General features: G+C 47.2%; 6 protein-coding genes across 8 annotated transcripts; 4 read left to right on the forward strand and 2 right to left on the reverse strand.

The window, feature by feature from the left end:
* Window positions 1–468: 468 nt before the first annotated feature.
* LOC133848976 (pyridoxal phosphate phosphatase PHOSPHO2) lies at window positions 469–4,008 on the forward strand. The gene has a single exon (XM_062284758.1). It carries the CDS (start codon window positions 748–750, stop codon window positions 1,711–1,713), a length of 966 nt encoding a protein of 321 aa, XP_062140742.1. The 5' UTR covers window positions 469–747; the 3' UTR covers window positions 1,714–4,008.
* Window positions 3,004–5,191, reverse strand: LOC133848977 (CCR4-NOT transcription complex subunit 9). 2 transcript variants are annotated; one of them, XM_062284761.1, is made up of 5 exons: window positions 5,046–5,191; window positions 4,180–4,261; window positions 3,546–4,115; window positions 3,397–3,488; window positions 3,004–3,332 (listed from the first exon to the last, which is right to left on the reverse strand). In XM_062284761.1, the coding sequence occupies exons 2-5, from the start codon at window positions 4,240–4,242 to the stop codon at window positions 3,146–3,148; spliced, it is 912 nt and encodes a 303-aa protein (XP_062140745.1). In that variant the 5' UTR covers window positions 4,243–4,261; window positions 5,046–5,191; the 3' UTR covers window positions 3,004–3,145. The 2 variants fall into 2 exon arrangements, with proteins under 2 accessions (XP_062140745.1, XP_062140743.1); XM_062284759.1 differs by having other exon boundaries at window positions 4,947–5,171.
* Window positions 5,192–5,370: 179 nt separating this feature from the next.
* LOC133848982 (protein transport protein Sec61 gamma-2 subunit) lies at window positions 5,371–6,723 on the forward strand. Its single transcript, XM_062284766.1, has 2 exons — window positions 5,371–5,520; window positions 6,132–6,723. The coding sequence occupies exon 2, from the start codon at window positions 6,170–6,172 to the stop codon at window positions 6,374–6,376; it is 207 nt and encodes a 68-aa protein (XP_062140750.1). The 5' UTR covers window positions 5,371–5,520; window positions 6,132–6,169; the 3' UTR covers window positions 6,377–6,723.
* A 570-nt stretch (window positions 6,724–7,293) lies between these two features.
* Window positions 7,294–9,592, forward strand: LOC133848984 (signal recognition particle receptor subunit alpha homolog). Its single transcript, XM_062284769.1, has 3 exons — window positions 7,294–7,504; window positions 7,569–8,234; window positions 8,299–9,592. The coding sequence occupies exons 1-3, from the start codon at window positions 7,388–7,390 to the stop codon at window positions 9,403–9,405; spliced, it is 1,890 nt and encodes a 629-aa protein (XP_062140753.1). The 5' UTR covers window positions 7,294–7,387; the 3' UTR covers window positions 9,406–9,592.
* Window positions 9,593–10,739: 1,147 nt separating this feature from the next.
* On the reverse strand, window positions 10,740–12,372 carry LOC133848972 (26S proteasome regulatory subunit 6B). Its single transcript, XM_062284753.1, has 3 exons — window positions 12,198–12,372; window positions 12,049–12,129; window positions 10,740–11,988 (listed from the first exon to the last, which is right to left on the reverse strand). Exons 1-3 carry the CDS (start codon window positions 12,222–12,224, stop codon window positions 10,867–10,869), a joined length of 1,230 nt encoding a protein of 409 aa, XP_062140737.1. The 5' UTR covers window positions 12,225–12,372; the 3' UTR covers window positions 10,740–10,866.
* Window positions 12,373–12,657: 285 nt separating this feature from the next.
* On the forward strand, window positions 12,658–26,692 carry LOC133848956 (pneumococcal serine-rich repeat protein). Of its 2 annotated transcripts, none has more exons than XM_062284717.1 (4): window positions 12,658–13,643; window positions 14,100–17,128; window positions 17,206–22,801; window positions 23,464–26,692. In XM_062284717.1, the coding sequence occupies exons 2-4, from the start codon at window positions 14,227–14,229 to the stop codon at window positions 26,465–26,467; spliced, it is 11,502 nt and encodes a 3,833-aa protein (XP_062140701.1). In that variant the 5' UTR covers window positions 12,658–13,643; window positions 14,100–14,226; the 3' UTR covers window positions 26,468–26,692. The 2 variants fall into 2 exon arrangements, with proteins under 2 accessions (XP_062140701.1, XP_062140702.1); XM_062284718.1 differs by having other exon boundaries at window positions 12,658–12,917.
* The last annotated feature ends 294 nt before the right edge of the window (window positions 26,693–26,986 follow it).

A 26,986-nucleotide genomic window follows, 5' to 3' on the forward strand; every position in this document is an offset into this window, starting at 1 on the left:
GCCACACTGTTGGAAACATAATTTGGCGCGTTCTTCTATAGGTGAAGCAATATCGATACCATTTCCAGCACTATTAATGGCCAAGTACTTTCTCGGAATGGAGTCTCTTCACTGCCGATATTGCATTGAATTTATGCAAACAACTAATATTCGTCCGTTTTGAATTCACAGGCGTTTATAACTGTTTCACGGTTTTATAACACTGATTTTGTCTATATCATTTGGGACTTAAGTAAAATTATTTGAATGCCAAATATGTTAGCTTCTGAAAGTAGAGCTCGGAACATGAAGAAGGTTTACTGCTAAGAATACCCAAATAAATATTTTTATAAAACCTACAGATTATTTTTATAAATAGACATAGTGAACGATACTGATGACAACTATCGATGGCATACAAAAACACAATCGTCCGGTATCGATGGCGCCAACTATCAAGTTTGCTCCATCTCTAGTCCTTTACCCCTTGCCAGACTGTCAGACGGTCAGCGACTGTCAGTTAGTTGAGTTGAGCAGCCTAACGGATGGCAACGCTGCCGTCGCGCATAAAGTTGCTGCAAAAGCGCAAGCCTACGCCTGGAAAACGCATACAGAGAAAAGCCAAATATTAATTGCAACTGCAATATAGCAGCAGGCGACTGCCAAGCAGTTGGGAATTTGTTTTTATTTTCAAAGTGTTGTGCTTTGCAGCAGTGCCAAAGTCAGCAACAGGCCAACAACCAAAAAAAAAACAACAAAAATTTAAAGATGTCCTCCAGCGACGCCAACGCAATTGCAGCGAACCTTCCCGCCCCCTCCCCTTCTGCCAACGCCTGCGGCACCGCCAACGCCACCCACTCTACTGGTGGTGGCCTTGGGAAGCAGCAGCGTCGTCGTTTGGCCGCTTTTGATTTCGATCACACAATTGTGTCGCAAAACACGGACACTGTGGTCAGAGATTTGCTGCCCAACGAACTGATTAGTTCGACGCTGCTCAACGAGTTGATGGAGAACGATTGCTGGACCGAATACATGTCCGAGGTGTTTCGTCTGCTGCACGTGCAACAAGTGGCCGAATCGCGTATACGCGACACCATACGCTGCATACCCGAAGTGCCCGGCTTTGTGCGTCTCATCAAGCATTTGAAGAAGCGTCTCAATTTTGATTTGATCATCATTAGCGATTCGAATAGCGTTTTCATTGAGGAATGGCTACGGGCGCACAATCTATGCGATTGCTTCGACGGCATCTTCACCAATCCCGCCCATTTCGATGACAACGGACAGCTGCAGGTCCGTCCGCATCATCAGCAAACCGATTGCAAACTCAGCGCCAGCAATTTGTGCAAAGGACGTGTGCTGGAGCATTTTGTCATTGAACGCGATTTGCGTTTCAATATCCGCTACGATCACGTCTTCTATGTGGGCGATGGCAACAATGATATTTGTCCCGTGCTGCGGCAGCGTGCCTGCGATTTTGCCTGTGCCCGACAAGGATTCGCCATGGAACGGCATTTGATTAAGAATCGCAATAAATTGAAATTGCGTGCGAATCTCTTGATATGGCGCAGCGGCTTTGAGCTCCTCGATCAGCTGTGCGCCTTGCCACAGTTGCAAGGACCGTTGCAGTCGCAGGCGGAGCTGGCACGTCGTGCCTCGGCCATAGACGGAGCAGCTGCGCCACAGCAACAACAACAGCAGCAGCAGCAGCAACAACAGCCGCAGCAGCAGTAAAGTAATTTTGTCGATTTACACACACACGAAAGTTAGTTATACGAAATGAGAAAAAAGTATGTATATAGTATGTGCATAATACGCAAAATGTGATCCTTTTACCTCCCCTCCATCCAACCCCTCTCGTCACGCTGCTGTCCGTTTGAAGGCGTGGCCGTGTTTCTCGGTGGGGCGGCAAAAGAATCACATTATAATAATAATAATTACGCTAATAATACGCAAGTGAAATTGAAAACCTTGATGTGATCAATGTTTGTACTATAAAAGTAAAAAGAAAAAGAAAACTGCATATATTGTATTCAACCTAGATATATACGAGTAATTTACGCATACATTCATACATAGATTATCCTGCACACACACACTGTAAAGCTGAATAATTCCAATTGTAATGGGAGGGGGAATTCCCCTTGCTCCCCAATTTTTGTGGTGCGTCGTCAATTTTTTTGTGGTCGCAGCTGTTGCTATGTAGAATCTTTATTAAATGTGTACTTGTGATGTTGTCATTAATTATATATATATTATATATCTGTATTGTTTGTATATGTGTATATATACATGTGTATTATGTGTGTCCATAATAAATATGTGTTTTGAACGTTGCAATTGAAAATCACAGCCATCGCATTTGATTTTTGAACGAATTTAAGCTAAGGCCATTTGTCAGTCGGTTGACAGGCAACAGATCTAGTGCAAATTGCACGCTTTTCAGATGCATAAACAAACAAGTTTCAAGAGTACACAAAAGTCCAATTAACAAATTTTTTTGTTTAAATGCGCAGCAAGTAACGTTCGCCACGCTGGCGCCATCTACAGTGCCAGCCAGTCAATTGTGCTGCATGCGCCATCTATAGGCGCACTTGCAACTGGCGCCATCTATGAGTAGTTGTGCCCAACGACAGCAAGAGCAAGGTCATTTCTTGTTATTGCTTCTTTTCTTTTCACAATCGACAAATTTGTTTTTTATTTGATTTAAATGTATACATGTTGTAATCAGTTAATATACATTAATATATTTATATTGTAATTAGGTGTAATTACAGCTAAGGACTTGTAAATGGTATTTGGAAAGAGCAACAGTATTGTTTCGATAGTATTTTAGTGTTTTGTTTGTTTGTTTTGTATGATTTTGTTATATATGCAAAGCTCTATTCGAATTAACAAAGTTCTTAGAACCTAAGATCATAATATAATTTATTAACTATCGCAGCAGCAGTGCGGACGCAGGGCAGGGCTTGAGGTGGAGGACACTTAATAATTAACCAAACAATGCTTAACTGCTAGTATGTGTTTTTGTTTTGTTTAGATAGAGTCTGGGCAGTAATAAGTAGTGTATTTGGGGTTGAGATATACTCTCAACTCTCTTTCTCTCTCTCTCACTTTATCTCTCTCTCTTGTTTGGGATGTTGTTGATGATATACATATGTACAGTCTAGGAGCCCAGTGGGGACATGCCAATTTGACGGGGATCTGCGCCTGGCGGCTGTGCGGCGCCCAATTCTAGATTCTTGATGAGCATCTGCAGCCATTGCTTAGTGGATTTGTCATCTTGCAGGCACTGTGTGAATGTGCCATCGCGCAGCTGATCAGGCAAACATTGGCCAAGTGCTTTGCGGGCACTGCATACAATAGAAAGGGACAGCATGATATGCCAGTTTGTGCGAAAGAGATGCAACTACTCACCGTGTGTTGTCGGAGAGTCGAAGATAGCAACGTACAACATGTTTCAAGAGGCGCGCACAAGGATCTTTAGCCAGTTGTATAACCATTTTACCCTAAAGCAAAAGTAAGCGAAATGAAGTGAGAACAATTACAAAGCGGACTCAACTTACCAGCGTAATGGCCACATGAGAGAAACGCTCATAGGTTTGACAAATGTACGACAATCCCGATTCGTCCAACAAGATCTTTTGAATGATGAACGTGGCGACGGTTTTGCTCAGCTCCGAACCGCTGTCCATAATGGTCAAACACAGTGGCACAATTTCGGTGGTCAGCAGAAACGTAATCACCTCCTGCTCATCCGTTTTCACCAGCGCACCAATCACACCCAAGCTGGTCAAGCGCAGATATTCAAAGGGCCGCGTCTTCGAAATGGTCGATAGAAATGGATACAAATACAATGGGATTTGCGCCTGCAAGAACGCTGTTCGCGTCTCCGGATGCGAGGCGACGCACTGCAGCAACGCCAACGCATTGCACACTCGATTCGATTGGTGCGCCGTCAGTGTCGGTGGCATTATCGATGGATAGATGTTGACAATCTCTTGAAGCAGGGCGCAAGTGGTGCCAAAACTGTTCCACAGCATCGGTGCCAAGTCCGTTTCACGCTTCTTGCTCAGCTCCAGCAAGGCCGTCTCTCTTGTATCCGGATGCGCCAACTCGTTTATCCATTGATAAACCTACCGACGAGAACAATATACATATAAATCAATGTACACATTGACAGAAAATCACTCTTTTTACCTTTTCCTGCTCGGTAGGCTGTTGCTGTTGGGGATTCATGCAGGGACTCGGCTGTGCACTCATCTCGTAAGCTTCGTTGTGCCTATAAAACAAGTAAGAAAACTTCAGTTGAGTGTAAGATATTCACTCAAAGCAAAAGACTGCGATATTATAGTTAAAGTATACCAAATCAATATAAATTTGGTATATTTATAAAGAAAAATGTATATTTCGTTTATCGATATACTACGATATTCAAAATATACCATAGAATAGTAAATGTGCGAAATTTTCAACCAAAGCAACCCGACAACTACAGTCAGCTTTGGTCATGAATAACTTTTAAGTTTCTTTTTGATCACAACCAAATTTAGAAATCATAAAGACTGTGGCTTTTATTGTGTGTGCCAAAAATCGCAGCTAGAGCCTTAAAACTAAACTTGCTATTCTTTTTGTTCGGTTTTCTTGGACGGAAGTGGGCCTGGTAAATATGCGTGCAACAATATCAATATTGTACAAAACAATTGTATCTCTACTATGATAGCCTATAAGATTTAGGTGCTCATACGGACAGTAAGACGAATATTTGCATATCGTCTCTGTTGACGCCGATTACGAAAATAAATACTTTATAGTGTCGAGGATAGCTCCTTTTGCCTGTTACACACATTTCTCACGGGCACAAAGTTATAATACCCCTCTACACTGTGGTAGCGGGTATAAGAAACAAAAGCACAACACACAAATGAAAACAACTACAACGTTACAACTTATTTTGTGAAATGTACCGTAAAAGTTTTTGCGCCTATCTGGAATATTCTATTTCGTTTACGTGGCGTGCAAGTGAGATTTGCATGTAAGTTGAACAAAAAAAAACACCGTCTTACAATATATTAATCGCCGGGCAAAATATTCGTATTGCAAATTTGCAATTATCACAATAAAAGAAAAACACTGACAAGCAGCAAAATGCCGACCGAAAACTAAGATGTCGGCCTAGAGCAATGCCAATCAGCTGTTTTGCATGAACTCCGCGCAGTGTGACCACATCATAGTCGTTGTCATATATAAGTCACCTCAATCAAATATATGTTTATTTAAATTACACGAATATACATTTGCATACAGCATTTAATAATTGTATATGCGTTTGATAAACAACTTGAAATTTAGTGCACTTTTAACTTGAATACATATCAAAAGTCATGTCAACTGACACTTGCATAAGCGCCTTTGGTCACACCGCGCGACATGCAACACTGTCGCTTTGACATTTTGACGTGGACAGTTGTCAAAACAAATTCGTGTTGTAGCAGCCAGCACGATATTGCACGAACAATCATTCGTGTGGAAATTTTCAAAGTAAGTGGACGTGCGTGTGCTTGGATTTTAATTTGCTGTGTGTGCTACTCGCCTAAAACAAATAATAGTTTAGTAAATCACTTAAAAGTTCGGCTGATATTTACAATACAAAATTAATGTGTGTTTACTTTTACTGAACAAATAATAACTGCAAGTTAAAAGTTCTTAAAATTTGTATAAAGGCTGCAACAAGTGCAATGTTTTTGCATGCGTAGCTGTCGACGCCGCAATAGAAATCTTAATTTAATTAATTAAAAGAATTTGCTAGCAAAAGACAGTTAATTAAGGTTTAAGCTTGGTTTTAAGAGTTGTATTTATCAGTTAGCTGTCGGCTTCGTGTCAAGCGAAATTTCACCTATGACGTTGACTTCGTTTCTTTTGGCGACGTGGCAGCGTCGTCGACGTCGTCGTCGTGACGTTGCCGATGCCGTCGTCGTGTTTTGTTTGTGAAAGTGGTGGCAGGTCGATTCTTTTTTTTTTCTTGTGTTTAACCTACATATAAGTGTATGAAAGTGGCCGCAGGTCGATCCTATTTTTTTTTGTTTTTAACCGACATACATATGTAACTGCTGAAGTACGAAAACTGAATGTTTATCCTTTTGTATTTGCAGCTCATCAACTCTTGATCACATAAATCAACAAAAGAACTATGGACAAAGTTGTTAAATTCGCTGAGCCTGGTCGCCTGTTTGCCAAGGATTCGATTCGTCTGGTCAAACGTTGCACGAAGCCAGACCGCAAGGAGTTCCAAAAGATTGCTATTGCCACGGCGATTGGTTTCTGCATCATGGGCTTCATTGGATTCTTCGTCAAGCTGATACACATTCCCATCAACAACATCATTGTGGGATCGTAAAGCCGAGATCAACAATATATATATCTATATATATGTGGCAGTAGGCGCAGAACTGGAAGAACAATAATTATAATAATAATCATCATTTTAATGCCTAGTATATTTCAAAAATGTTTTCTTTCGCGCCGATGCAACAACAACGACATTATATAGATTATACACATTTTTTTTTGTATAGTTAACCTCCCCCATTCATTATGTACATTCAACGAATGTCCATTTGTTTTTGTAACAAAATTTTCATGTATTTGTGAAATGTATTGCAATAATGTCGAGAATTCCATTCACACGCAACATGAACGTTAGTTATTAAGCTGTCATAATAAAAACCGAGAAAACGATTGAAATTATTGAATGAATGCAATGCGTCCAATTGGTTGAGTTAATGCATACATATATACTTCAGTTGGGAATTATTACAGTTTTCGTTTTTCAAACCTATTTCGCTCAGTGTATCGTATTCTGCCGTTTGCGTTTTAGCTGCAGATTGGGATTTGTATCGATCAATTATCGATAGCTATGAACATTGTGGAATATGTGGCACACAAACATGACAGAAAATTTAATTTGTTTATATACATTTTTAATAATATATATTGCCTATTAATTAAATAGAAAGGCAGTTAACAAATAATAATTTATTTCAAACCGTTTACGTTTTCATTGCATCAACTGGAGCTTGGTATTTTTTCGATCGATAGCTATAAATATTTTGTATGTGTAAAAGAGAAATATGAAAGAACAGTTTATTTATTTATGCAGATATCCATTACTAAATCGCTCAACTAAGAAAATTGGAATACAGGTAATAAAATAAATGGAAAGAAAATATAAAAATTGTCTCTCACTTTGCGGCAAAAGTGTTGCTGCTGATACTCTAGTATATTCTTAGCACGATGGTATATATTTCAAGTGTATTGAAGTGCGGTCACGCTGTGCGTGACGTGGAACGTATTATTTTTGTTGAATATTGTGGCCGTGTCGTTGTTAGTTATTTAGTTGGTTATTAAAATGTTGGACTTTGTGGTGGTCTTCACGAAAGGCGGTGTCGTGCTGTGGAATTCAAATGAATCCGGCCAGAATTACTCGTCGTGCATTAACAGCCTGATACGTGGCGTCATATTGGAGGCAAGTAAAACTTCGTTTGTTGTTATTGTTATTGTTGTTAATAAATGATGTTTTCTATTGTTAGGAACGTAATACAGAGTCCAAGTACTTTGAGGAGGATCATCTGGCCGTGCAATTTAAGCTGGACAATGAACTCGATTTGGTTTACGCGGCCGTTTTCCAAAAGGTCATCAAACTCAACTATTTGGACAACTTTCTTACAGAGATGCAGCTGGCGTTCAAAGAGAAATTCTCCGAGATTGCACTGGGCAACGACTATGACTTTGAGCAGGAGTTTCGCAGTGTGCTGAGCGCGGCCGAAGAGGCCTCAGCCAAGCAGGGCAAAGCACCCAAAGCGATGCGCTCCTACAACGAATCCCAAAAGTCCAAGAAAACAGTTGCCTCCATGATAGAGGACCCCAAGAAGTCGTCATCGTCGGCGACGACAGCGGCGAGCGAGAAGCGCGTCAATATACAGGAAAGTCCGCCATCATCAACAGCAGGCTCACCGCGTAGCAACGAAGACATTATCCAGGAGAATCGTCGCAAGCTGCGCGAGAAACTCACGCCCACCAAGAAGGCGGCGCAAGAGTCGCGTGCGAGCAAAGCACAGCAGTCGACGCAGAGCGAGAAGGCGGGCAAGAAGCCGCGTGTTTGGGATCTGGGCGGTAATTCCAAGGACGCAGTGCTGCTTGATCGCTCCAAGGATGCGCCCGAGGATCAAGTGCAAGTGCCAAGCATTCACAATGAGGTGAGAGCAGCAAAGCAAAACAATTTGCAGTTTGCTGAACTAAATTGTATCGTTTTATGTGTAGCTGGTGGGCACGATGCAGGGTCAAATCCCTGATCTGGATGAGCAGAGCGATTCGGCAAGCGACGAGAGCGATGTCGATGACTACGAGGAGCAGCAGCAACAGCGTCGTCAGGCGGCGCCAACGCAACGCAAGCCCAAAAGTTCCTCGGGTCTGCTTTCCTACTTCAAGGGAATTGTGGGCGCCAAGACGATGACACGACAGGAATTGCAGCCGGCGCTGGAGAAGATGCGCGATCATCTTATCTCAAAGAATGTGGCCTCAGAGATTGCGGCGAAACTGTGCGATTCGGTGGCCACCTCGCTGGAGGGCAAACAGTTGGGCACCTTCGATAGCATTGCCAGCCAGGTGCGCGACGCTTTGACGCAATCGTTGGTGCGCATTTTGTCGCCCAAGAGACGCATTGACATCATACGCGATGCGTTGGAATCGAAGCGCAACGGACGCCCCTATACGATCATCTTTTGTGGCGTCAATGGTGTGGGCAAGTCAACGAATCTGGCCAAGATTTGCTTCTGGCTCATCGAGAACGATTTCAATGTCCTGATCGCCGCCTGCGACACATTCCGTGCCGGTGCCGTGGAACAATTGCGCACGCATACGCGACACTTGAATGCCTTGCATCCGCCTGCGAAGCATCAGAATCGTCAGATGGTTCAGCTGTATGAGAAGGGCTATGGCAAGGATGCCGCTGGCATTGCGATGGAAGCGATTAAGTTTGCCCACGATACCAAGGTCGATGTGGTTCTGGTTGACACAGCGGGACGCATGCAAGACAATGAGCCGCTGATGCGTTCGCTCTCAAAGTTGATCAAGGTCAACAATCCGGATCTGGTGCTGTTTGTCGGCGAGGCTTTGGTGGGAAATGAGGCTGTCGATCAGCTGGTCAAGTTCAATCAATCGCTGGCGGATTATTCATCGCATGAGAATCCCCACATTATCGATGGCATCGTCCTCACCAAGTTCGATACGATCGATGATAAAGTTGGCGCCGCCATCTCCATGACTTACATCACCGGGCAGCCAATTGTGTTTGTGGGCACCGGACAAACATATGCGGACCTCAAGGCCATCAATGTGAATGCCGTCGTCAGTTCGCTAATGAAGTAAGCAGGCGAGATGAAACGGAGAAGGAGACGGAAACGAAGACAAGACGACACAGGATCAGGAACGAACTTTTATGCTAGTGCTCTAAATTAGTTTTGCGATTAGCGCTTCGATTATTGGATGTGACCGGCTAATAAAATGTACTTTTTACACTCTATTGTTGAATATAATATATATTATGCATATATATGTCGATCGAGAAATCTTTAGATTGGCTGAAATTAGCTGTCTAATCAGACAACTTCTTCTACAGTGGATCACAGCTTATTTCAAGAAGCTCCAACAAACAGCTTTAAATCGTTACACTGACCAAACTAAGAGAGGTGCTGAATTTATTTAAACGCAGGATTTTAATTTAATGTTTTCAGTGAAAACTTTTCACATAAAAAAATTCATTCAGTTATTTTCTATCTTTTTGTTTACTATATAAATTAAACAGGTATGAAAGCTACAGTCGACTGTGAGATACCTGCCATTTTAAATAAAAGCAAAACAGTGCGGTATCAATTTTTTAAATAATCCAAAATAAAATACCACAAGAATACTAAAATATACCGAGTGTCATATTTGGTATATTAGCATAATACTACATTCAAAATATGCCGCTGAGTTCCAAATGCTAAATATACCAGATTGTCAGCCAAAGCAACTTAAATACGAAAATATACCAAAGGCTACATTTGGTATATGAGCATAGGACTACATTCAAAATGTACCATAGAGTGCAAAATATACCAGCCAAAGCAACTAAGACCCGTAGTAAGAAGGATCAAGTCGCAATCAAATTTTCAGGAATTATAGATGGTATAGTTATTATTGTCTGTACAAAAAATCTCAATTATAGCTTCAAAATTACGCTTGCTATTAGATATTTGTTGATTTGCGGGGGCGGACGTGGGCGTGGCAAAAAATTGAAGCAATTTTGATTTGCGTGTTAACATAAATGCTGTTGAAAAAACATTATAGCTCTATCTCTTATAGTCTCTGAGATCTAAGTGTTCATACAGACAGACGGACAGACAGACAGACTACTATACAATTATTTGTGCTGACTCATGAACGGAATAATCAACACATATGCTACATGGTAAGAGCTAGGAGGCTGCTGGAATAGAGAGTTGCACCAAATTCTTATTCAATTTAAAATCACAAATTAATATTTTCGGCATATTTAAAACTTTTGAAATATTCAAATTTGTTATCATTACAATCCAATGTCGTTTGTTACAATTTCAGCCTTCCAGCTCGTACCATTGTGATAATGAGTTTATAGTTAATGATCGAGTCAAGACAAAGAACCCACAAACTAAATACCCAAAGAGTATAAACACTTCGCCTTTATAAAGGATATAATATATATATTTGTTTTTTATTTTGTTATTAGTCGTAGCATTAAGTTTACCAACGGGATGAGGGGGAGAATGGGGGGAAGGGAAAGAAAAGTGTAATGCTAATCGGTCCGCTCTATTTGTAGAACTCGTGCTCCTGTTCGTCCTTCTTGATGTTGTTCTTGTAGCCCTTCTCAAAGTCCTTGGCCAGGACAATGTAACGATTCTCACGCACTGCATGCATGCCCGCCTCCTGGCAAATGGCATTGATATCCGCACCCGAAATCTTATCGGGTCGCGCCACAAACTCCTCCAAATCGACATCCTCGCTGAGGTTCATCTTCGATGTGATGGTCGAGAACACAAGACGTTTCTGTCTGCGATCGGGCAGTGGGAATTCAATCTTACGATCCAAGCGACCGGGACGCAGGAGAGCGGGATCCAAAGTGTCGGCACGATTGGTGGCCATGATGACCTTCACATTGGTCGTCTGATCGAAGCCATCCATTTGATTGAGCAGCTCCAGCAAAATACGCTGCACTTCACGATCGGCGCCAGTTTGAGCATCGAAACGTTTCGTGGCAATGGCATCGATTTCATCGATAAATATGATCGCTGGCGCATTCTCCTTAGCCAGGCGGAACACATCGCGCACCATGCGTGGTCCTTCGCCCAAATATTTCTGCACAAACTCTGATCCCACGACGCGTATAAAGGATGCCGTTGTGTGATGTGCCACAGCCTTGGCCAACATCGTTTTACCGCAACCGGGAGGACCATACATCAACACACCGCGCGGAGGGTCAATACCAATCTGTTTGTACAGCTCGAAGTGGGTCAGAGGCAGCTCAACAGCCTCGCGTATCTCTTGCTTTTGCATGTCCATGCCACCAATGTCGGCATAACTGACATCGGGCTTCTCATCCGGCTGTAGCATGGAAATGGAGCTATCTGCCTCTGGGGGCAGGACATCGACCAAGGCATTGCTATGCTTGTGCAGTGCCACCGATGCCGATGGCTTCAGCAGCTCACGATCGATGGTGGACAAGATGCGCACATAGTAATTGGAGCCGGTGGTGGAACCAACAATGCCAGTGTTCTGATCGACAGCCTCGAGGAACTGGCCAATCACCAGGGGCACAGACTGTATACGTTTCACCTCCTCTTGTGCATGTAAATACTCCTTTTTCAGATTGCGCTGCTCATCCTTGATGTACTCTTCTTGCACCTCAATGAACTCGAGTGTTTTTTGCAATTTCTACAAGCAATCAAGTGTTTTATGTTGGGTTCACATTATATTATAGCTAGACTCGCTTACCTTGTATCGCACATACAAATCATCCATGTCCAGTTCATCCAGCGAGCTGTGCGCATCTTTTGGCTTCAGTTCCAAATCATCCTGCAACAACAAAAAATTCGGCGATTAACTTTTGCTATTTTTGCCGTAAATTGAAAGGTGGATTTTACCCTTTCGGCTGCCAGCAGCATGTCCATGTTGTGTTGTTTTCTTTTTTCACTTTATTTTAATGCAAAGCTGAATAGTAATTTGTTTGTATTGCCGCCGTCGCTTGTTCGATGATAATCACAAAAAATATAAATTGTAAGCAGCAAGCAGAAAATCCAAATGACTCGTCAAAAACAAGCTGACCACAGTTCGGTGTGGCCGACGCAATTGCACAAAATGGTAGTATAAGCAATATCTTGGTCACACTGCTGCTATCGATATTTTTGTGTCACTTTCAAGTGTTTGTTTGTTTTTTGGTTTTGAATAAAATGTTAATTGCTACGCGCATATAATTGGTAATTGTGATTATAAAATTGATATTGTTTTGCTGCTTATGTTATTCGTGAAATATTAGTGTGGTTGCCGGGAGTGCATGGTATCGATACCTGCCAATCAGAGTTTTTTCTTCTTCACCAAAAATCAGCATGCACACACTGTTTCACCTACTGCACTACGACCATTTTTGTGTGGCCGATTTTCGATTCTTTCTCATAAGAAAAACACATTTATTTTGGGGGCCCCATATCTAACTATATAAATATGTGTGTGTGCCATTGTCGTTCGCTGCTGTGTGTGTGTGTGCGTGCGTGCGTGAAGAATTGACAAATAAATAATCTAGTTAAAAATCGTTAACAAAACAAAAACAAAAGCCCCAAATGCCTAGTGACAATTCAAAGTGATGGGTTAGTGTTGTTTCTTTTTCGTTTTCTTGTCAGTTTGTTGTATTGGAAATGCGGCAAGTGAAATGGAAATGGACTCGTGCCAGAGAAAAATCGTTCACCACCTCTAACTCTCTCAGTGTCCTGTCGCCGTCGTCGTCGTCGTGGTCGCTGTCGACGCCGCTGCTTCTGGTTGGTGCTGCCTCTGTCTCTGCCTCTGCCGTCGTTGCTGCCGCTGCTCTCTACGCACGCATCGATTTGGGCTAAACGTTAGATACCTCCTAACGCAAGTTGTTAGGGTGGAAAAAATAATAAGTACATCATAATAAATAAAAAAAAAAAACGAAAGAAGAAAACGAGAAGAAATGCTGTGCATTTTTTTCATTCAATTTAACCATATGCAACAACAAATTCACATGCAAGTGCAATATTATCAAACGAACTAAAAACGTAACTAAATCAAAAACCAAACCCAACATAAATAATACGCCAGCACTGTGGCGCTAAACAACGACGAGCAGCAAAACAAAAAACAAAAAAAACAGAAATATATATAACAAAAGGGCCCAACTAACGAAAAAAAACGGAAGATAAAAAACGCAACGAAAAACGTTTTTTTTTTTTTAATATAAATGTACTATATATAATAAAAGGCGGCAGCTCAGCGCACACAGGCGGCAAACAAAAAGCGGGGTATACGCCATAAACAACAACAAAAAGCGAAGAGCATCAAGAAAAAAACATAATAGTGTGTACAAAAAAAAAAATGTTTATTGTATAATTTTCATTACAACTCACACACACACACAGACTCATACACACTTGTGTCGTCGCGTGTGTGTCCGTGTGTGTGTGTTGGTGGTATCACAGCGTACATGTGTGTGTGTGTGTATAGTTTTTTGTTTATATGCTGCTGGCTGTTGTTTTGTAGTTTTTGCGATTTGTTGCTTTCTCGCACTATTCGTCAACAACAAATTGTGCAAAGCTGGAGCCATTTTTATTTTGTATTTTTGTTTGCCTTGTCTCGCGATTGTTTTGTGTGTGTCTTTATTGATTTTAAGCTGCTGCAGCAGTTGTGGACACACTGACAGCTTACACAGACGCACACACACACACGCGCATAGAGTAATGTAGACAAACCACACACACACACACACACATTGCAATTTGTAAATTTTTGGCATTTGTTTATTGTATTTTTCGCAGTTTAACATAGCAAGGGAGAGCGAGCGAGAGAGCGTCGAGTGCGAGTGCGAGTGGGAGCGAGAGCGAGTGAGTTAGAAGATATACGATAAGACGAAGCAGGAGTGGCAACACTGGCAAAGGCGCACACATGAAGACGATGTCGCGCTTTGGCCTGCGCCGTGGCTTTAAATTCTCCGAGGAGCAGCAGCAGCAACAGCAACAACAACAACAACAACAACAACAGCAGCTCAATGGCAACTGCAGCAGTAGCAGCAGCAACAACAACAACAGCAGCAGTAGTAACAACAACAACAGTGTTCCAATTGGAATTACACACAAGTTGGCAACTCCGCCGCGCAAAAAACGCAATCACAGCTTGGCCAGAGAACCGCAGCAACCACAGCAGCAGCAACAACAGTTGCCAACGGAACCTCTCGATGTGGAGTTGGAACTCGATCGACAGCAGCAACAGCAAGCGCCTCCGACGCTCATTTGCAGCGTGCCGCTCGAGCGTTTGCCGCGTTTGCTCGAGAAATTGCAACAGTTGCAACAACAACAGCAGCAACAACAGCAGCAGCAGCAGCAGCAGCAACAACAATTGGAGACGACGCCATTGATAAAAGTCTTGTGTTTGTACTGTGATAAGAAGTTCGCATCGAGCAAGCTGCAAGCGAAGCATGTGGATAAATTTCATACGGAGCGCAAAGAGCGACGTTGCAGCAATCGCAACAGCAACAGCGCTGGCAGCCACAATTCGATTGGCAGCGCCGGCCAGCCGAGTGGCAGCGCCAATTTTCCCGGTTGCCAGCACTGCAGCAAATCGAGTGGAGCAACAACAACTGCAACGCCAGCAATCGTCTGTTTGCCATCGCCACAATTGGAGCAATTGTTTCAGCATTTGATACGCAATCATGGCGACAAGTATTTCGGTTGTCAGCAATGCCAGCTGCGCTTCGGGGATGTCCACCAGCTGCACACGCATCTGCGGCAGCAACATCAGCAGCAGCAGCAGCAACAGCAACATCAGCAGCAACAACAACAGCAGCAGCCGGCAATGATTGGTGGCGAGGAGCCAGTGTTGTTTCGTTTGGGCTTGACGCAGAATCGTTTGCCGGGCCAGCGACAACGCAATCGCAAGCAACAGGAGGAGATTGCTGCTGCAGTGCCCAAGCAACAACAGCAGCAGCAACCAAGAAGCAGCAGTCGCGCTGCACAGCGGCAACAGGCAGCAGCAGCAGCAGCCGCTGCAGCAGCCGCAGCGGCGGCAGCAACAGCAGCATCCGCATCAGCAGCCAGCAATGCAACGACAGCAGCAACAGGCACAACAACAACAGCAGCAGCAACAGGCACAAATGCGCTGTCATCGCAGCCAGATGAGCAACTCTTTCGGATGCCCGGCCATAGTCATGTGTTTGACGACAACTTCTATCAGGATGTGGTGCTCAATGTGCGTCACAATCTCCAGCATTATCTCGACGGTCGATTGCGCAGCGGCCCCGCGCCCCCGCAACCGTTGAGCACAACAGCAACAGCAACCGCAACAGCAACAACGACGCCTGCTCCACAGCTGACAACAACAGCCGCGTATCCAACGCTGTTGACAGCCGAACAGTTTGGTGAACTGGGCCACGGACTGGACACGTTGCCGTTGCCGTTGGTGAAGGCGGCGCGACGGCCGCACACGAAGCACAGCTGGAAATGGAAATGGGATTATGTGAAGAAGTTCACGATCATCAACGAGGGCGGGCGGCTGGTGAAGAAGCTGAAGCAACCGTTTATGGGATTGCGAGATTTGTCCCGATTGGATATGTGGACACAGCTGACGATGCGGCAGAAGCATGACTTGGAGTTGGCACAGCAACAGCAGCAGCAACAGTTGCAGCAACTGCATCAGTTGCTCGATCGTCGATTGTTGCCGCAAATCACGCGCGAACAAAACGAACAAGCGATCATCAAGTGTGAACTGGAGTTGCCTTTGTCGTCGTTGCCATCAACAACAACAGCAGTTAATGTGAATGCAACTGGGGCAGAGCAAAGTTTTCTGGCACTGCTGCAGCTGCAACCACAACAGCAACAGCAGCAACAACAGTTGCAGTTGCAACCAGCAATGCAGCAAACGTCGCGGCTAGTTTTAAGCGGCGAATGGGCGCGTCCACGTTTATATTTGTGCATTTGTTGCGGCGCCAAGTTTGAGCAACGCAAAGCTCTCGAGGAGCACAAAACGTTTCGACATTCGCACATTTATGCCACGCATTACGAGCTGGTTGGTCGCGAGTTGCTCGCCGGCAATTTGTTGCGTCATTTGTTTTTGCCCAAACGTGCATTAAGTCGCTACGCTGCGGAGCAACATCAACAGCAACAGCAGCAGCAGCAACAGTTGCTGACAACGAAGCAGGAGCGACAACTGTTGGAAGTGGAAGAAGCGAACTCGAGTTCATCGAACAGCAACAGTAGCAACAGCAACAGCAACAGTAATAGCAACAGCAACAGCAACAGCCATGCAACTTCTGTGGAGGACAATGACAATGACAACAGCAGCAGCGATGTGAAGCAGGCGAGTTGCAGCTCAGCGTCGCCAGCCAGCAGCTACAGCAATTGCCACAGCAACAGCAATAGTAATTGCAACAGTAACAGCAACAGCAACAGTAGCAGCAGCCATAGCAACAACAGTAGCAGCAGCAACAACAGCAGCAACAACGGCAGCAGCAATTGCACGAAATGCGGACGCAAATGCAGCGGATTAATGGATCTCTATCGTCACATGCTCGATTGCTCCGGTGATTATGTTTGGTCGCTGGCAAAGAAGCGTAAATATCGCTACTATTGTGGCTCGAAGAAGCGTCGCAATGCTTGCAATTTTGCTCAGTTGTTGCGCAAACAGCAGCAGCAACACAATAGCAAAAAGTTGCAAGCCAAGCAACAGCAGCAACAGTTGCAGCCGGGCAGCAACAGCAACAACAACGATGCTGGCTCTGAGGAGAGCTCGCATTCGAATTTGAATTCGAATTGCCAGAAAACCAAAACGCCGCCACGTCAACGTCCCAGCGATGGTGAGTCCAAGCAACCAGCAACCAGCAACCAGCAATCACAACAACCAACAACTTATTTTCACTCTCTTCTCTTTCAGCTGAATCCATACGCAAAATGCTGGAGAATCTGCCGGCGAAGCGTGTGTGCAAGAAAATCTTTCCCACGGACAACAAGAAACGTTCGAAGGGCGCCAAGGCTGGCAAGGTGAAGCCTGGCAGCAACATGAAGAAGAAGAACAAGCAGCTAACGCGTGGCGCTAAAAAACTCTACAATCACCATCATCATCATCATCATCACCACCATCATCATCATCATCAGCATGCGCTGCGCAACACACGAGCGCGAGCGCGTCTCGTGCGTGCCAAGCCAACAGCAACAGCAACAGTCACCTCAACAGCCACTGCTGTTGCTGGCAGCGAGCAACAGTTGCAGCCACAGTTGCGCAATCGCCGCAAGCAGCCAACGCAAGCGAAGCTGACAACAACAATAACCAACACTGCCCCAGCACCAGCAGTCGAAGCAACCACAACAACAGGAACCACAGCCATAATAATAACAACAGCGGTAGCAGCAACAACAACGACGACAACAGCAACAATTGCTGCTCAGCAACAGTTGATGCCAACGCCGCCAACAACGCCAGCGCCAGCAACAGTCACAGCCACAACAACAACAACAACAGCAGCAGTAACAGCAACAGCAGCAGTTACAGCAACACCTTTAGTCACCGCAGCAACAGTTGGCAGCAAACAGCAGCAGCAGCAGCAGCAACAGTTGCCGCAACTGAAACGCAGCAAACGCATTAGCGATTGCATTGCAATGCTAACGGGCAAGCTGGAGGAGAAACTCAAGACTGAACAGCAGCCACCCGACAAGGAGCCACAGCAGCCACAACAACAACAACCACAGCAGCAGCCAGAATTGTTAGAACAACAGTTGCCGCCAAAGACGCCAAAGCGCAAAGCTGTCTCCAGGCGCATCATCAAATCGAACAGCGAGTCAACAGCAGCAACAACACCAGCAGCAACAGCAACCACAACAACCGCAGCAACCACAACAGCCACAGTAACAACGCCAACAGCAACCACAGCTAAAGCGACAATAGTTGCTGCCACCACAGCAGCAACACTCCCAGCAGCAACCACTGCTACACCAGCAACAGCGACAGCGGCAACAGTTGTCCAAGCAGTCGCTACAGCTCCCGCAGCAACACTTGCCGCAGCAGCAACACTGCTGGCAGCAACAGCAGCCAACAACCCGGCCGTATTGCTGGCAGCAACAACAGTTGCTGTTGAACCAACGCTGAAATTGCCGCTGCCGCTGCCAACACAACGTGCCACGCCCACTAAGGCGGCAGCCAAGCAAATGGCAGCGCCGCAAATCAAGCAATTTGCACTTGAGCAGCAACAGTTGCAACAGTTACAACAACAGCAGCAACCACCGCAGCCAAAACAATTGCCGCGGCAACAGGCACAGCAGCAGCAACAGCTGCCGCCGTCGCTAGCGCAGTCACAGCAATCTCAGCAGCCGCAGCAGCATCAGCTACAGCAGCAACCAATGAAGCAGCAACCACAACAATCGCTGCAACAACATCAACAGTTGCTCGCTGTGCCGCTAACGTTGCCCCTGCCCCCGCCGCCAACAGTGGCTGCTGTCAGCGCCACAGCAGCAGCAGCAGCCGGTACGCCAGCAACAGCAGCAGCAGCGGCGGCAGCAGCCACATTGCTGCTGCCAAAGTTGCCGCTGTATTTGCCGATGCCAGTTGCTGCTGGCTACGTGTTGGAGCCGTTGAATCTCAGTCATGTAAAGCCGCCGCTGCTTGTGGCCGCCGAGGCACATCAGCAGCAGCAACAACAACAGCATCCCCAGCAACAGCAGCAGCAACATGCACAGCAGCAGCCACGCACTTCAGCAATGCCCGCGCGTCGTCAAACGATTTGCGGCTTTGAGGCGCGAAATTTGCTGCAATTGGATGAAATGCAACCGTTGGATTTGTCCAAGAAGTCGCAGCAATGCAAATCGCCAGTGCCAGCAGTAGCAGCAGCAGCAGCGGCAACAGTTGCTGCTGCTCTTCCATTGAACAGTTGCCAGGAGTTGCCGCCACTCGGTTTACCGCTGCCGTTGCCAGCGCATTATTATTCGAATCTGGAGTTGCTCAAAATACCGCAAGTGCGTAATCCCGTGTTGCCATTGCCCGTAGCAATGCCTGCTGTGCAGCAGCAACCACAGCCAGCAACAACTGTTGCTGTGACTGCTGCTGCGGCTGCTGTTGCTGCACCGGTGAAGACGCCATCGAAGAAACGCGCTTCGGATGTGAACAGCAAGAAGGAGAAACCAAGTTCAACGCGAATGGACGAGGTGATCAACAATCACATCGATGATGCCATCAATTCGGTGATACTTGCTGTCCAGGAGGAGGAGGAGGAACTTGAGCAACAGTTGCTCAAGCAACAGCAGCAATTACTGGCTGCTGCTGCTGTTGTTGCACCCGCCAAGCATTTGACGCCAAAGAAGCGCAACATGCGCTCAAAGACAATTGACTGCCGCTCAGCGTTGCTGCTGCCAACGGAGCCAACAGCAACCACAACAGCAACAACAACAACACTGCCGCTGCCAGCAACCATAAATCCAATACCATTGCCATTGCTGCTGCCGGAGCAAAATGGGATTGCAACGGTTGCTGAGACGCCAGCAACATTGCCGCAGTTCGAGACTGAACCGCAGCAGCAGCAACCACCTCAAGAGTTACCAGCAACAGTTGCTCCAATGCCCGTTTCAGTCATTTCAGTGGCACCACCAACTTCAGCATCAGCAACAACAGCAGCAGTTGCAACAACAACAACAACCACAACCTCAATATCGACAACAACCTCGACAACGCTGTTGCGTCGCAGCGCCACGCCGAGCAGCTCATTGCTGGAGGAGCACAGCAGCAATATGCACAACAACAACAACACCTCGTCTGGTTTTCACAGTCTGGCGCCTGCCAGCGCCAAAGAAGAAGACGAGGAGCAACCGCAGACGCTGCTGGAAGTGGAGGACGACGACGTCGAGGAAGATGAGGACGATGACGATGAGGAGGAAGAAGAAGCAAGGCTGGCCAAGGAGGAGGCGGAGAAACTTGAGCAGCAACGCCAGCAACAACAATTGCTGCTGGAAAGGGAGCGGGAAAAAGAAAAGGAAAGGGAGCAACAGCGCAGGGCCCAAGAGGAACGGGAGCAACAGGAGCGTCAGGAACAGGAAAGAAAGCGACAGGAAAAAAGGGAGCAACAGGAAAAGAGGGAGCGCATTGCGAAGGAAAAGGAGGAACAGGAATTGGAGGCGAGGAAGAAAGAGCAACTCCTGAGGGAGAAGCAGGAACAGCAGCAAAGGGAAAAGGAAGAGAAGCTGCAACAGCAGCGCGAGGAGAAGAAGGAGAAGCAACGCCTGAAGCAAGAGGAGAAGAAGCAACGGAAATTGGAAGAACAGCAACAGAAGCAACAGCAGGAGCAACTTAAAAAGCTGGAACAGGAGAAGCAAAAGGCGGAAGCAGAAGAACAAAGGCGGCAAAAGGAGGAACTGGAAAAGCAGCAACAATTGCTTGAGGAGCAAAAAGTTCCTCAAGCGGAGATTGAAGCGGAGGAACTCCAACAACAACAACAACCGATCAAAGAAGATCCCAACAACAAGAAGAAGCAGCGACGACGACGCAAAAACGAATTGGCTGCAATTGTGGCGGATCAGTTGCTGGAGAGCTTTAAGATTGACAATGCACGACGCGATAATCTGAAGAAGCTGGAGAATCTGGCGTACGAAAAGAGCGAGGATCTGTTGCTCACGGGAATGTTGCTCATGTCGAGCACCAAGCGCAATGCAACGCTCCAACAGCAGCAGCAACAGGCGACGGCAACGCCAGCAACTGTTGCTGCCGAAGCAAAGCGCAGCAAACTGGAGCCGACAGCAAACGAGACGACACCGACGGCAACTCGCGGCAGACCAAAGCGACGTCAGAGTTGTTATTATCGTCGAGGCAAAGCGCCGGCGGAGACGAACATTAGCGCACTTAAATCCTCGCTGGAATCCTTCTCCATCGGCATCGAGAAACAGTTGCTGGCAAAGGAGGCGGCAACAGCAGCGGCAGCAGCCAAGACCCAAACGAGTAGCATTCTACGTCCGAGTATTTTGTGCACAGCAGCCAAGGAGCAGCAACAGCAGCGCGAGCAACAACAGCAACACCAACAACAGCAGCAGCAGCAACAACAGCAGCATCAGCAACAGTTGCCCGCTGCAGCTGCAACAGTTGCTGCTCCCACTTACAGTCGCGATCCGAGGCTCAACAAAAACATACACAAAGAGTCAGCAACTGGACAACAGCAGAAACATCAGCAGCAACCATCGGCAGAACAGCAGCAGCAACAAGAGACAACGCAACAGCAACAACATCTGGAGGAGGAGGACAACTATCTCACCGAGATTGCAAAGAATGTGAACGAGAAAATCATGTCGGCCACCAACAACGAGGACTTTGAGTTCGCCAACGATGAGTTCGATCAGGAGAAGGATAACGACGACAAATTCTATCGTCCTCCGACCTCAATGAGCGTCCGCAGCGCACCGAACTTGAACGATGAGCACTCGAACTTTGGTTCGGATGACGAGGACGATGATGGCGAGAACACAAACACCGAACTGATGGACATGGATCTCGATGATGAGATGAGTGTTTACACCAGTTACTCGCAGGACTTGGGACGTTCGGGCTTAGGCAGGCGACGACGACGTCGCAGGCGTAGCGTGTTGTTCACACGACGTCCCAAGAAGCGAACGTCTAGGACCGCCCAGCAGCTGGGTGAGGATGGGGCGAAGTTTGCCTGCCAGCTGTGCGGCAAGAGTTTCTACAGTGCCACCTCGCTGTCCAAGCACAACATGACGTTGGCCCACGTCTCGAAATTATCGGAACTGGAGTATTTGCAATCGAAGAGCAATGCGCCACCGAGTCCCAAAAGTCCGCGAGCCTCTTCAGAGCCACGGGAGGACGTCACGGGAGAGTTGCCCCGCGAAGCTATCGCCGTGAAGGAGTCACTTAAGTTTAGTGTGGAGCCGCCGCCGCAGCAACAGCAACAGCAACAGTTGCGCGCCTCTGTGCTCATGCCGCCTGTCCCTGCCGTCGCCTCCACCGCCTCTGCTTCTGCCTCCGTTTTAACGCCGAATCCCGCCCCCGCTCAAATTGCTGCTGCTAATGCCAGCCATCATGTCATCACTGAGGCGAGTCTGCGACTCCACGACAACCAACAGCAGCAACAACAGCAACAGCAAACGAGTCCCGCCCACAGCGCCGCCCGCCTCAATCTCAATCCCGACGAGCGGCTCTTCTACGAGTGCTGCAACATCCTCAAGAGTGCCGAGACCCCGCGCCTAACAACCACAACCCTAACGGCTACAGCAACCCCTACGCCCTCGGTGATTGTTAGCGCCGCTCGCAAAACATTGGAACCGACTCCGACAGCACCTCGCGTAGTTCAGGAGTTACCCGCAACGCCGGCGTCACCCTCACCACCTCCGGCAACAGCGTGCACGCCTGCAGCTTCTCCCATACCTGCTGCCTCCGCCCTAGTTCCAGTGCCTGCTCCTCCAGGGCCGACTGTCTGCCATCAGCCCGTCATTCAGCAGCTGTTCCGCAATCCGCCCGCAGCCACACCCACAACGGCAGCTACGTAAGTAATCACGAGAGGAGGGGAAGGTATTAGAAAGTCCGGAAAAAATAGTCAGGAATTTGTAAAGAAGATGAGAAACAGAAAGTGCAGAGCTCGGAGATATTAAAAGAAGGAAATAATAGTCAGGAATTTTGTGATATCAGAATGTCCAGAGTCTGGAAAGAAGTAATAGGAATAATAGGAATAACTAAGAAAATTTCTTTCAGGGTGATATCAGAAAGTCCGAAGATAATGAAACAGTGCAGGAAGAGTCAGGAATTTGTAGGAATATATAACTAAAACAATTCCTTTCGGTGGAGAAAGGAAAGTCCGAAGTCAGGAGAAATTCAATCAAAGTAAATCAAAATCAAATAAAGAAATATACAGCATTAAAAATATAATTATGAAAATTCCTCTTGGTGGAGATATCATAAAGTCCCGAAAAAAAGTACGGGGTCCGGAGATAGAAAAGTTGCACTTTTAGCTCTTCCTAATTTGTGTAGGTAATTCCTCAGTCTACAATCTCCTATCAAGCACCGGTTAGTACTCGGAATATATGAATAACATAGTAATAACCTTAAGTATTTTAATCGGTCTAAGGTTAGGTTAGGTTAGTTAGATGAGGAGTTGCAGACTCAATAAACTAAACTGATATTAATTTTGGCTTCATTCGGTTTTCACAGGAATCATCATCATCATCAGCAGCAGCAGCAACAGTTGCAAGCCCAGCATCCTCATCATCATCACCAGCAACAACAACAACAGCAGCAGCAACATCATACGCAGCACCATCATCATCATCATCAGCAGCAGCAGCATCTCAATCATCAACAGCATCTGCCGTCGCATCAGCATCAGCATCGCTTGTCGCCCAGCTACTCGGCAATGTCACAGTTCTCGGTGTCCGCGGTAACGAACATGACGACGTCACGGTTCAAAACGAAGGCAGCCATGAAGGGTTACGAAACCAACCTCGATGTTGTCGATGTCCTGGCCAAATCCTCAACGCGTGCGGTGTGCAAACTCACCGAGCTGGCGGACATTGCGTTAGGGAGCGAAAAGCCACCGGGCGTCGATTATCTGACAACGCCAAGCAGCAATGTTGAGCAGCCAGCGACGAGCATTAATGCAACCGAGCAGCAGCAGCAACAACCGCGGACGCATATTGGGGCCGCTGTGACGCCGGCGGTGGCTGTGCAAGCCACAGAACAGAGCTCCACATCCTCGAAGACGATCATGCATGCCTCATCGATCATTAAAGCGACCGCAGCGACGGCGGCAGCGAGCAGCGCCAATTTGCCGCCCGTCTCGGGTCGCATCATAATACCGGAACGTCCGTTCAAGAACATTGGGCTGGAGGAGAAGGCGAGCATAACGTTCCAGAAACCGAAGACGACGGTGAATCTGCTGACCGAGGACAACAACAGCGTGTCGACGGCCAGCTACTCGGATCGCGATGACTACGACTTTGGTACGCTTAGCTGCGAGGATGAACAGGAGGTGGAAGCCGAGGCGGAGCGGGAAAGGGAACGGGAACGTGAGCGCGAAAGGGAACGGGAAATGGAAAGACAAAGAGAGCAAAGAGAGCACAATATGGCAACGGGTCTGAAGTCGGGAACGATTACGGGAACGGGACCAGGAACAGGAACCGGAGCGCCAGCAGTGATTGTCGGTTGCTCGGCAATAACGACGTCCGCCTCGAGCAGCTCGAGTTCGGCGAGCTCCACGTCCCAGCAGAGCAGCAACAGCAGCAGCAATTCGAGTCGGGCCACAGCCAAAACCTTCGAGAATAAGTCCCTGATCATGGGACGCATCTTCAAGCACGTCAGCAAGCCAACGTCGTCGGCTCATCCGCATGTGTTGCCCGCTGTGCAGCCGGTGAAGACGGCGCCCAAGGACAAAGCGCAGCTGGATCAATTGTTCGATGAGTTGCGTGGCGCTGCCAAGCCACATTCCGAGCCAGTTGCTCCGTCGGTGGCTGCCACGGTAGCAGTGCCCACCGTGGAGCGCTGGATGGAGCTGGAACCTTTGGCAGTTCCGGCGGCATCAACGCCACCAACCGCTGCAATGTCAGCGGCCGTAGCTGCTGTGACAACAGCCACTGCTAAGGGAAGTAAAGCCAAGAGCGGTAACCGAAGAGCAGCGGCAGCAGCAGCAGCAGTTACGGCAACAGCTAATCCTCCCAAGAGTTCGGCGCGTAAGACTGCAGCAGCAGCGGCGGCAGCTGCAACGGCGGCAGCGCCTCGGAAAGATCTGTCCAAGCTGCAGACGGAGTTGGGCATGAGTCCCGAGGAGCTCAAGCAGCTGATCGATGAGGGACAACGCAAATCGAAGCGACGCTGTGCCACGAATCGTCCCAAGAAACTGGTGGAAACATGGAGTTCCGATGAATACGAAGAGTTCCTCTCCACCAAGGACATTATAGCGCTCATCGAGCAGAAGGAGCAGCAGGAGCAGCGACGCAAACGCAAGACCAGCGAGGCAATTGTCCAAACATTAGAAACCGGCGTCAGTTCCGCTTCCAATCGTCGTGCGGATCGGGAGAAGTCGACGCAAACGATGCCACCGGTGCCGGCAAAAAGTCGCAAGAGCCGGAAGCAGCAAAAGGAAGAGGAACCACCTCCTACTCCACCATCACCACCGCCACCTCCTCCGCCTCCTGCGACGGTGGCAACGCCTGGCAAGCGTTCAAGGCAACGTGTTGCGGCGGTGGATGCAGTTGTGCCCCCCACCACGCCCCTCAAGGCAACCGCGAAGGCGTCGCGTGGCAAGCCATCGGCAAAGAAGCTGCCAGCGACTACAACGAGTGGCAGAAAGCGCGGTAAGACTGCGGCTGCTCCACCACCTACTCCTCCTCCCCCTCCTCCTCCTCCTGCGCCAGTTGCAGCACCAACTGCAGCCGAGTCTCGTGCGGATCGAGCAAATCAACGCACGCGCAGCAGTCGCCAGCAACGACAGCAGACGAAGGAGCAACCGCTGGACTCGGAGGTGAATCACTACCAGGAGACAGCGCCGCCTAAGCCGAAGCCCCGCTCAACTGTTGCCACAACTCCGGCCGTTCCCCTGGTTACTGCTGCTGCTACAGCAGTTCCTGCGGCCAACAACAACAACAATAGCAGCAGCAGCAACAAGAACCTCAACCTGAAGACGAAGCGCAAGTCGCAAACGAATCGTCAGTCGCCGGCGCGCCGGAAGCGTCCGGCGAGCGAGAAGCAGCTGTATTACTGGAGCAGCTCCAGCGACGATGAATTTGGACGCATCGTAGACCCCGATGCGGATGGAAATGATGACGAGCATGCAGCGGAGCAACAAGCGGGTGACGATGATGATGACGACGATGAGCTACAGCAGCAACATCCCCAGCACCAACATCAGCAGCAGCAGCAGCAACAATCGTCCCGCGTTGATCCAGTGCTGCAAATGTTGCCAACGGCAACAGCAACCTCTCAAGCAACAACCATGCCTGCAACTGCAGCGATAGCAACAGCAACGGCAACGGCAACAGCAACATCAGCTCCCAAGCACTTTGAGGAGAGCGAGCAATATCAGAAGCACGGCTGGATCGTTGGTGACTCGCACAAGAAGCTGGTGAAGCTGCTGGCCATTGCCAAGGGCAACAAGAACAACAAGGTCGACAACAATTGCGGCGGCGTGAAGCAACGTCGCACGCCGAAGCGCAAATGCTAGGAGCGTTTGAACTGCAGTCGAATGGCGCCATTGTTTATTGGGGCAACAGTAGCGATAGCGATAGCGCAGGCAGCTATCGACTTCTCCAGCCATCATGAACAACAATCGGCAAATGACTACAACAACAACAACAGCAACAACAAAAAGAACAGAAGAAAGGCTTATAATGCATACGAGTATATTAAAGCAGAAACACGAAATATTTTTCTTTCTTTAACAACAACATCTAAGCGTTACATTATTTAGGTTTTTTTTTATTAAATGTATTTATAATTAATAAACAAACAACAAATAAAAAAAACAATGCGAAAACAAATAAATATTTGAGCACAATTTAACTATCGATCTATCGAATTCTTGGCTGGTTCGCAACTAATGCTAAATCAGCACAATCAATGAAATTTAAAACAGAATTAAAACTTAAAACTGAATTAAAATATAATTTCGCTTCCACTCGATATTTGGAGCCGCACATCGATAACTATTTGTAGTGAGCCTTTGATTGTTTGGATTTCCTAA

Source organism: Drosophila sulfurigaster, chromosome X (genome assembly GCF_023558435.1).
Source record: "Drosophila sulfurigaster albostrigata strain 15112-1811.04 chromosome X, ASM2355843v2, whole genome shotgun sequence".
NCBI classification, from domain to species: Eukaryota; Metazoa; Arthropoda; class Insecta; order Diptera; family Drosophilidae; genus Drosophila; species Drosophila sulfurigaster.